This window comes from Pteropus medius, unplaced genomic scaffold (genome assembly GCF_902729225.1).
Source record: "Pteropus medius unplaced genomic scaffold, Ma_sr-lr_union100, whole genome shotgun sequence".
NCBI lineage: Eukaryota > Metazoa > Chordata > Mammalia > Chiroptera > Pteropodidae > Pteropus > Pteropus medius.
Window position 1 is genome coordinate 51,508 of NW_024349803.1, and position 10,669 is coordinate 62,176.

At 55.6% G+C, this 10,669-nt stretch overlaps 1 protein-coding gene across 3 annotated transcripts; it reads left to right on the forward strand.

Moving 5' to 3' along the window:
• Window positions 1-520: 520 nt before the first annotated feature.
• Window positions 521-10,324, forward strand: TINAGL1 (tubulointerstitial nephritis antigen like 1). 3 transcript variants are annotated; one of them, XM_039836859.1, is made up of 12 exons: window positions 527-660; window positions 1,171-1,488; window positions 2,401-2,464; window positions 6,152-6,244; window positions 6,460-6,574; window positions 7,600-7,723; window positions 7,810-7,960; window positions 8,083-8,272; window positions 8,381-8,426; window positions 8,702-8,825; window positions 9,642-9,687; window positions 9,783-10,284. In XM_039836859.1, exons 2-12 carry the CDS (start codon window positions 1,179-1,181, stop codon window positions 9,921-9,923), a joined length of 1,404 nt encoding a protein of 467 aa, XP_039692793.1. In that variant the 5' UTR covers window positions 527-660; window positions 1,171-1,178; the 3' UTR covers window positions 9,924-10,284. The 3 variants fall into 3 exon arrangements, with proteins under 3 accessions (XP_039692795.1, XP_039692793.1, XP_039692794.1); XM_039836861.1 differs by lacking the exon at window positions 1,171-1,488 and having other exon boundaries at window positions 521-660; XM_039836860.1 differs by lacking the exon at window positions 527-660 and having other exon boundaries at window positions 1,179-1,488; window positions 9,783-10,324.
• The last annotated feature ends 345 nt before the right edge of the window (window positions 10,325-10,669 follow it).

The following is a 10,669-nucleotide window of genomic DNA, read 5'->3' on the forward strand; positions in this document are numbered from 1 at the left end:
CTGGCAGACACAAAAAGGGGGTGCAGGCCCCCGCACCACACCAACCTCAAACCCTGAGGAGGATGAGCCACTCAAGGCATCTGCAGGGTCCTAAACCATCTCCATCAGGATTCCAATCATTCCTGAGAAAAGAGGAGGCTTAGGGTGGCCCCAAGCCTGGTGGGCACTGTGAAGAGAGGTGTACATGGCTGTTTTTATTACTGAGGGTTCAGGAGGGGACTCACCCTCCCCATCGTTTCTCAAACTTAGGTCCGAAGCTCTGAGCTCCACTGACCTTTATCTCCCCTTCTCCACCCGGGCCCCTTAGCCCCACGGCGAAGCTCGTTGGGAAGTCCTTACCGGTATCAGACCACTGTCCTTTCTGTTTCGTTTGGAGTTCCGCCCCCTAAGGGAACCGCTTCCACCAAGATCAAGCGAGCACAGTCACGTGCTCACCGTGCCCCTCGCAGGTCCTGGCGCCTGAGTTACCCGGCTATCCCAGGTGCGCACGAGCCCGGGCCACTCCCTCCCGCCGCGCGGCAAGGGAGGCGCCCGGCCCGCAGGGCGGTACAAAAAGCGATCCCGCCCCGCGCTCCTCACTTGACTTTGAGTGTCCAGCGGTCGCAGGAGTCCGGAGGCGGCGCATAGGGCAGCCTGGGCCCAGCCCACACCCCTCATCAGGTAGGGACGGTCCTCTGCTCAGAAGGGAGAGGGTGCAGACAGAAGGAACAGAGAGGAAGAGGAGGCGGACAGAGGGACATGACAGATGGCAGAGAGGGGGAGTGGAGGGGTCAGAGAGACATAGAGAGGAACGGAAGAGAGGGGGACCCGTGTCGGGGACGGAGACTGAGGTGAGGGGCAGAGAGACTCAGGACAGGAGAGATCTCGGGTTTGAACTACTGGTATTGAGTTGGGGGGGGGCACCAAGAATGCCACATCCTGGCAGGTACCCAGGCAGGTCAAGGAGGGGCTTCCTCTCTTGCTCAGTCTCCTTCCCCCTATAAGCCAGGACACATAAACTGTGGCTCTTCTGCCCATGTCCTGCCTGGGAATGCAGGAATCAGGATCTCTGACCCCACTAAACCCTTGGACTCACAGCCCCAGGAAGCTGGGAAATCAGTCCCTGGGGTGTCAGGTAGTCTCTGCTGCCCACCACTTCTGACTCCTGACCTCTGCCCTCCCTGGGCCCAGGAGGCACCATGTGGCGATGTCCACAGGCACTGCTGCTGTTGCTGCTGCTGGCTGGTGAGCTGGCCCTGGGTGCCCAGCGAGGTCGTGGGCGCCGGGAGCTAGCACCGGCTCTGCACCTGCGGGGCATCCGGGATGCAGGTGGCCGGTACTGCCAGGAGCAGGACCTATGCTGCCGCGGCCGCATCGATGACTGCGCCCTGCCCTACCTGGGTGCTACCTGTTACTGTGACCTCTTCTGCAACCGCACCGTCTCCGACTGCTGTCCTGACTTCTGGGACTTCTGCCTCGGCGTGCCACCCCCTTTTCCCCCCGTCCAAGGTGGGCACCAGATGGCCAGGGGTGGGTTACTTGTCAGCCCCAAACTCAGCAAGGCTCGGGAGCAAGGCTGATGCACTGACATTTCCAGGGGAGGCTTTGCAGATCTGGGAAAGAGACCCTGCTCCACTCTCTGATTCTGGGGAGTCCTCGCTCTGGTCCAACTTGAATCTCTCCAAGACCGAAAGAGAGAAGATCCTTGGTTAGTGGGATTTTAAGTTGGCCCAAGAGAAGCAGCTTCTTGCCCTTTCTCCCAGTCCTGTTTACATATCCGGGACATGGAAGGTGCTGGCTCCGCCTGCTGACTCACCCTCAGGCTGATAAAGCACACAGGAGTTGATCAGGGTCATCTTAGCCATTCTTCTGTCTTTGCTCAAGATTCTCCATCCCTGAGATGGCTGATCACACCTGGGAGATGGGTCAAATCTGTTCCCGCCTCCAGCCCTCGCCACCTTCCTTTCCCATGCACTTGCCCGTGTCTGACAGGAGAACGCTTGAATTCCTTCCCACAATTCCATGGGGCTGCGGGTGCAAGACTGCATACCTGGGTTGTCATCCTAAAGTGCTGTGTTATTTTAGTGGAGTCACTTGCCTTCTCTGGGCCTCAGATTCCCCATGTCCTGCCCATCCCCCATCACCATGCCCCAACTCATTTAAATGCAAAGGATCAAAGGAGTGTTGTGGCTGGCGTGCAGGTGAAGCAAGAGGGATCCAAATTGGAGTCATTGAATTTCCCATGCAGCAGTGGGTGTGTGGCCCTGCAGGCGCTGTCTTAAGCTGTAGTCTGACTTTAGCTTCAGTAAGGGCTGGGACGTGTGTACGCGCATGTTTCTGGATACCTGATCTGGATCCTTGGCCATCTTAGTCTATAGTCTCTTGTCTTGGTTCCACTTCTCTTCTCTTCTCTCTCACCAGGATGTATGCGTGGGGATCGCATCTATCCAGTCTTGGGAACCTACTGGGACAATTGTAACCGTTGGTGAGTGTTTGGGGTTTGTGGCGGGGTGGGGAGGGGGGAGAGTAAGGCCTTGTAAACTCTGTGGCCTACAGACTTGGTTAAAATCCTATCCCTGTCACTCACTTGCTGGACAAGTCCTTTCCCTTCTCTGAGCCTCAGTTTTCTCATACGTAACATGGGTATATTTACAGTAATCATGTCGACTTCTGTAAGCATTCTAACAACATTCTCCAGGAATGATCAACCACGGATACCTGACTCTAGGTGCGACCCTGAGGTGGCAGTCATTCCTGACTTCTCCTGGCTTGGGTTGGGCCCAAGCCCCTCCCGAACTTTCCCCATGTCATGGGATAGTCCAAGAAGGGGGTGCCAGGAAGGAAACCTCTGACTGCAGCATCCGCTGCCCTGGACCGGATGAGGGTCAGGGATGACTGAGCTGGAGGCCAGCCAGCCTGTAGCAGGGCCTTCCCTGGAATGTAGCCCCTATCCTTCCCCACCCCTCCCCACTACTCTGGGCAGGAGGACGAAGGGGTCAGGTGTGCCCCCTACTTTAATGTGAGGCCTGAGATGGAAAGTTGAGAAGGATTGGGTAGGAAGCTTTGAATGCCATAGCCAGGGACTGACTTGAAGGCTCACACCCACCCTCCACCTCCTTCTTTACCAGGGACAGGAGGCCCCAGGAGGAGAAACTGGGAATACATTACACGCCTTCTGTTTCCATTACTCCACTGGTGAAAGGGTGCTAGGTCATAGTGAAAATGTGCTGGGTGAGAATGTGTGTGTATGTGTAACATGACTGAGGTGTGTGTGTGTGTGTGTGTGTGTGTGTGTGTGTGTGAACTGAGGGCGTGCATTCAGAAAGATGGAGCATGCCTGCATGATTCTGCCAGTCCTAAAAAGACGCCTCTGGACAGCAAGGGGTTAACACTTTCTCTCATTCCTGTCCCTGGGACCTAGTGGCCCAGGCCCCCTCTGGAATGCTGTCACCAGCCCAGTCTAGACTTGCTTGGGCAGCCCTGGGGGCAGAGGAGGAAGTGGCCAGCCCAACTGTCCTCCACCCTGCCCCACTTCAGGCCAGCGTTGGGTGGCTGTGTTCTCTGTGCTTGGCACCTGAGGAAGGGTGTTGGGCAGTGTCTGAGCTTTCCAGGCTTTATGAACCCTTGAGAGATGCTTGGAGGGAGTCTGAGGCGGGAGGGAAGGAGAAGGAGACTCTCCCTTCTCTGCAGTCTCCTCTGGTCCTCTCTAACACTGCTCTAACACTGCCTCCGCCCACTCCTGGGGCTGGAGAGCCCAGCCTTACTGGGTCTTGGTTCCCCTTGAGGCTCCTTAAAAGGCAGCATTGGAGGCGGGAGCCTCCAGCGGACTTGGAAGGAGGTAATTTAGCATCTTGTAATAGCAGAGTTATGAGCTTGTAAAAGCATCGAAGAATTCATAGAATTCAATGCTTCAGGCGACACTTATTTATTGAAGACCTACTAAGTACAGCCAGAATGCATGACAGTCCTTGTTCTTGCACTAGAGCTTCCAATCTAATGGTGAAGAACCACACACACAAATAAACATACCCTTACAACCTCTCCCAGCTGCGATAGGGGGAAAGAGAGAATAATGGGGTGGGGGCGAGGGAAGGCCACTCAGAAAGGGACATTTATGCTGATGCCAGGAAGATGAGAGGACAAGTGGCCCAGGGCCAGGAGGAGGGAACAGAGGGGAATAGCTTGTGGGAAGGCCAGAGCGGGGACCGAGCTCACTGCCTGGAGCTGTGAAATGGGGAGAAAAGGCCCCTGAGATGCAGGTCACCTCCCAAGGGTCTCATGAGCTGTGGCGAGGATTTTGTATTTTGTTCTAAGTGTCGTGGGAAGCCACTTAGAGATCACGCAATCTGATTTACATTCTTCAAAGATCTCTCTGGCTTCAGAAAGGGGTTTGTGGGGGAATCGTAAAGAGGCAGGGAGCCTGGTTAGGAAGCCATTGCCACGGTCCAGGTGAGGGGTGATGAAGGATCTGAGTTGGCGGTAGCAGTGGAAGGGTGAGAGGCAGGTGAGGTGGACTAGGAGTCTTTCTTGATGTGACATTCCGGACCTGCTGATTGAGGAGGCATGGGGGTGCGGGGTGGGGCCGAGACACCACAGACCGCACAGAGTTCTGGCTTGAAAACCTGTGGATAAGGTGCCATTATCTGAGTTGAGGATGTTAGGAGAACAGCTGGTTTGGGGAAAGGCGCTTTGGCCATTTTAAGTTTGAGATGACTTTTACACACCCAGAGGAGCTGTCAGGAGGCCAGTTGGATCTGAGTCTGAAACTCCAAGGAGGTGGGGGCAGGGTGACTGTAATGGGAACAATAATGGTCGATAACAATTCTGGAGCATTTAAGGTGGGCCCTGCCTTGTGCTAAATGTTTTGCAAGCCTGCCATTGCATCCCTAGAAGGTAGTAGTGTTATTGTCTTTATTTTACAGACAAGAGTTGAAATAATGTATCTGAGGTCACATGTCTAGTCAGCTAGGACTGGAACCCAGGCTTTGAATTTCAGAATCCATGCTCTTAGTCAACTTCACTATACTGCCTCATTCATTCACTCATTCATTCGACAAGTGTTTATTGGGTGCCTACTATGTGCTAGGTTTTGTTTTCTAGGCACTAAAGATACCAAACAATACTTGCTCTCAAAGACCCTAGAGTCTATAAGGAAACAATTCTAAACAATATAAATAACTAAATCTGGAGTATGTCAGATAGTGATAACATGCTAAGGAGGAAAATAAAACAGAGAAGTGGATAGAAAGAGTAGAGAATATTGAACAGGTGGCCAGGGCAGGCCTCCTGAGAAGGTGACATTTGAATAAAAACTTAGAAGTGAGTGAAAGATGAGGTTATTGGAGGAAGAGCAGCTCGAAGGCTCTGGGGCAGGAGTATGGCTGGTGTGAATAGTTGGGGGTCAGCCTCGCTGGAGCCTCAGGAACCAGAACTAGAAGGAGGGGGTCAGAAAGGGGACAGGAGGACAAATCATGCAGGGCTTTGCTGGCACTATAAGGACTTTGGCTCTTATTCTGTGATGTGAAGCCAGTGGAGGGTTTGAGGCAGAGGAACAATGTGATATGACGTGGGTTTAACAAGATCACTGGCAGCTGTGTTAAAAATATACTGAAGGAGGGAGACGCAGGGCAGCAGCAGGGAGAACAGCGAGGAGGCTACAGCATAATCCAGGTGAAAGGTGATTGGACCACGGGAGCTGTAGGAAAGAATGAGACGTGGTTTGGATTCTGAGTGTGTTTTTAAGGTAGAGCCAACAGGATTTGCCAATTAATTGGATCGGTAAATGCAAGAAAGTCAAGGGTGACTCCCAGGCTTTTGGCCTGAGCTCCAGGAAAGATGGAGTGGCTGTTTTCTGAGGACTGTGCTAGGGGCAAGCATGGGAGTAGAGGAGACCAGGAATTTCATTTGAGATGTGTTAAGTCTGAACTGTTGTTAGACACCCCAGTGTTGATGTTGAGTAGCAGCAAGATTCTTGAATCTGGAGTTTAGGGAGAGATGCAGGCAGACATAAACTTGAGACTCATGAACTTGACGTTGACATTTAAAGCCACCAGGCTGGATGGGATCATCTAAGGGTCTTCCCACGAATGCTGGTATAAAATCTCAGGCCCATGTTGACCTTCAGAGGGTGCCTAGCACCCCCTCACCTCTTCCTTTCCTCCTATTCTCCCAGCACCTGCCAGGAGAAAGGACAGTGGGAATGTGATCAGGAGCCATGCCTGGTGGACCAAGACATGATCAGCGCCATCAACCAGGGCAACTATGGGTGAGAGGCCCTGGAAATGCCCGCAGTGGGCACACATGCACGTGCACACACAACACACATACATTCTGCCTGAGATGCATGACTTGCCTGGCACAGACACACTCAGATCTTATTTGTGTGCACGCTTAGCCGGTATTCATCTTTCCTGCCCACATGCACACACCTCCAAGACCCCAGACTTGGCAGATCTGTCACTGCCATCCTTTCTCTTTCAGGTGGCGGGCTGGGAACCACAGTGCCTTCTGGGGCATGACCCTGGATGAGGGCATTCGCTACCGTCTGGGCACCATCCGCCCATCTTCCTCTGTCACCAACATGAATGAGATTCATGTAAGTCCATCCTTGCCCTGTGCCCTATTCCTCCAAAGGCCTGAGCCTATCCTTCTATAATAGGCTGTGTGTCCCTGGACAAGTCACTTCCCTTCTCTGGGCCTTCGAGAACTGGTGCTAAGATTCTGAGTGTTGTGGTTCCAGCATGAACCCCTTCCTGGCCTCCCCAGCCTGGGAAAAAATGCTGTTGGTCCCAGTATGGCTGGGTTAGATCCCAAGGGGCCAGGAGGTCACCTTAGGAAGGGAAGGACAGACACTCCTCCAGCTCTGGCCAGAGAGCAGCAATTCTCAGAAACAAATGGCAATTGAGCGGAACCCCGAGGGAGGAGGGGGCTTCTCCTTTCCCATCTTTGGGACCCTTTTGAGGGAGAAATGGGAACCAGACACAGAACAGTGAAAGGGTGAGGAAGGGGCACTTCAGCAGGACAGGGCTGGAGCACATGCCGGAGGCTCTGTTTCTCGGTGGCAGGCAGGGAACAGGCAGGGGCTAGCCAGAGTGGCCCTCCCTGCAGGGGGAATTCAGCCCAAGGCTGGGGTGACCAGACCCTGCCCCTGCCCTGCTCCCCAGGGCCTCTGCTATTTTCTGCCTCCTGCTGTTTGCTTTGGCAGCCTGCTAGGTCACGGGACCTGACTGCTTCTTCCCTCCCCTGCCCTTTGGGGCCCGAAGCCCAAGGTCCTGGTGGGAAGGAGGATGTGGCAGACTCGATGGTGCAGAGGAGGAATGAAGCAGGGGTTGAGGATGGAAAGCGGGGTGACTCTGGCCTGGCTACTTACCCGTTCCTGCCTCAGTTGCCTCATCTGTAAAACAAGACTAGTCATCCCCCACCTGACACTAGGGAGGCACTAAATGATGCTTGGGTCTTCCACTCCAGTCAGCATGAAGGTCGCTGGGATCCTTCCGCAGAAGGAAGAAGGAACAAACCGCAGAAGGCCCTGGACTCCTGGTGGCCCTGCAAGGCCAACAGGGCCCTGAGAGGTAGGCCAGGCAGAGGCAGGAGGCAGACCAAGTGACTTTTGTCTTGCAGACAGTGCTGGTCCCAGGGGAGAGGCTGCCCACAGCCTTTGAGGCCTCTGAGAAGTGGCCCAACCTAATCCATGAGCCTCTCGACCAGGGCAATTGTGCAGGCTCCTGGGCCTTCTCCACAGCAGGTAAGTCCAAGGGCAGGAGCTGGCATGATGGGAAGGGAAAGCCAAGGCCTGAGCCCTCTGATGGCCCTTCTGCCTCCTCCCACCAGCTGTGGCATCTGATCGAGTCTCAATCCATTCTCTGGGGCACATGACACCTGTCCTGTCACCCCAGAACCTGTTGTCTTGTGACAAGCACAACCAGCAGGGCTGCCGTGGTGGGCGCCTCGATGGTGCCTGGTGGTTCCTGCGACGTCGAGGGTGAGCAGCTGCGGGGTGTGGGCAGGGAAGAGGGCATGTTGTGGAGGCCTTAGGAAAGCCCCCTGCAGGAAGGGCCCGGGCCACACTCACTCTGCGCTTGCTCCTTCCTGCTGCTTTTCCAGGGTTGTGTCTGATCACTGCTACCCGTTCTCCGGCCAGGAGCGGAATGAAGCCGGCCCCGAGCCCCGCTGTATGATGCACAGCCGGGCCATGGGTCGGGGCAAACGCCAGGCCATTGCCCGCTGCCCCAATCACCATGTTCATGCCAATGACATCTACCAGGTCACTCCTGCCTACCGCCTTGGCTCCAATGTAAGTCTGTACGTGGGTGAAGGGGCAGAGGAAGAGAGCTGGAAGGCTGGCCAAGGGCTGGAACCTCACCCCTGATGTATGCCCTCCTCCCCACCTTCCACCCTCCAGGAGAAGGAGATCATGAAAGAGCTGATGGAGAATGGCCCTGTCCAAGGTAAATGGCCCTCATCCTGCCCCTGGTTCCAGAAGCTTGTGCCTGCTTAAGACTGGGCATGGAGGCACAAGTGGTTTATACGACAACGAGCAGCAAGTCCACTGGGGCCAGGAGTGGGGACCAGTAATGTCCCGTCCCCACGGGCAGCACCACTGGAGAGGGCACTTAGAGCCTTGGTATGAGAGGCCCTGGGGTCTGGGCATGCATCTCCAGACTCGGGCTTCGGTGCCTGGGCTAACAGTCTGAGCCGGCCCTCCTTTGACCTCTGCTCACAGCCCTCATGGAGGTGCACGAGGACTTCTTCCTGTACCAGGGCGGCATCTACAGTCACACACCAGTGAGCCTTGGGAGGCCAGAGCGATACCGCCGGCATGGGACCCATTCAGTCAAGATCACAGGGTGAGGGGCTTGCCGGGGGGCGGTAGGTAAGGCGGGGGCAGCCGAGCTTGCACTGAGGGTTCTGAGCCTGCCTCGAATCCTGACTATTTCTCTGCAAAGCCCCATTTCAAAGAGGAGGAAACAGAGTCAAAAAGAGGAGGGACTTGCTCCGGTCACACCAAGAGTTGGGGGCTTTTTAAAGTTTTCTAGGAACTGTTTCTTCCTTAGACACTGGGATAAAATAACTCCAGTGAAATATAGACAAGGATTCAAGAGTTGCTCATCCTCTCCACATCTAAGCACCTGTTCCCAGCTCTGCCTGACTCACTTCCCTGGCCCTCGGTTTCCCCACTTGAGATAACAGGAGATGTTAGGGTCACTTATTTCAATTGTCCAACCAATGAAATGTACTTTGCCATGGAAGTTTGGGGCCTCTAAGGTACCCACATTCTCTGAGCTTCTTCCTTCTGGTCTCTGGCACCCACCCTTCCCTGGCTCCCCAAGTGAGGAGGGTAGGGTGGGCAGGCAGAAGTGTGAGCTCCCAGAGAACTGGTACACGGGATGTGGACCCCTGGCGGGACGGAGGCCCAGGTTCTCCCCTTTTCTGCATACCCCTCTAGTTATTCCTTCTTTGCCTTCCCCCACGCCGGGCACAGGGACACAGACTTAGAGATGTGGACACGGGGAGGTACAGACAGGGACAGAGACCTGCCCAAGTCCTAAGAGTTTACCCAAGTTGCCAAAGACAACAGGGGCCTGGACAGGAAGGGCCTGGGAGTGGAGCTCCTGAAGGCAGGCAGAATGAGCACCCTTGCCCCTCTTGGCTCTGGCCTGCAGGTGGGGAGAGGAGACTCTGCCTGATGGAAGGACGCTCAAATACTGGGTGAGTCCCGGCCCAGCCCCATCCCCTTCCCCCCGCCCAATGCTCCTCCTGGTTCCTCTCCCATTATCCTGCTCGTTGACACTCCTCATTCCCAGACTGCGGCCAACTCGTGGGGTCCAGCCTGGGGCGAGAGGGGCCACTTCCGCATCGTGCGCGGCACCAATGAATGCGACATCGAGAGTTTCGTGCTGGGCGTCTGGGGCCGCGTGGGCATGGAGGATATGGGTCACCACTGAGGCCGCGGGCACCACGCCAGAGCAGCCAGCGGAAGAGCCCCCTGTGGGGCGCCTTCCCCTGCTCCGCCTGCCCACCCACCCGATGGTGCCCGGGGCACAGGCGGGCGCCAGGGACCTAATCCCCACGGTTCCGCTGACACAGCGCCCAGCCTGGGAGCTGCGGGCAGGCGAGGCTGGTGGAGCCCCCAGACCTCTCAGCGGGGACCGGACAGAACCTGGCCTGGGAGGAGCCAACCTGCAGATCCCAGGCCCCCGGCACCCCCACGCAAAACCACCAAAGCCAGGACACCCCCAAGTCTCCAGCCCCACGACCCCAGTCCACCTTGTACTCCTATTCTCCAAAGATATTTATTTTTCTTTTCACTGTTTTAAAATAAAAAAACGAAATATTGATAACTCTAGTAACTTGTAACTTCTGAGAGTAGAAAGCCAGGCCAGAGTTGGGGTGGCATAGGTTAGCCTAAAGGGTGGCCTGAGGCCTTGCTGGTTGGCAGAGGTGGGTGGTCTAGACATCTTAGTCTCCATTCAGCCCTAGTTGTCAGTAGCCCTAGGCATGGATCCATTTGGAGGTGGAGCATGGAGGGCATGACCTTTGGCCCCCAGGGAGACATGTGCCCGTGGGAACCACCTTTCAGACGCTGAGTCAGCGCTGCTGGAGGTGGGAGGGCAACCCACCAATCAGCAGAACTGGCGCCGGTGCCCAGCAGGCAAGGGGGGGCACGGCCCAACAGAAGCTGAGCCTCTGT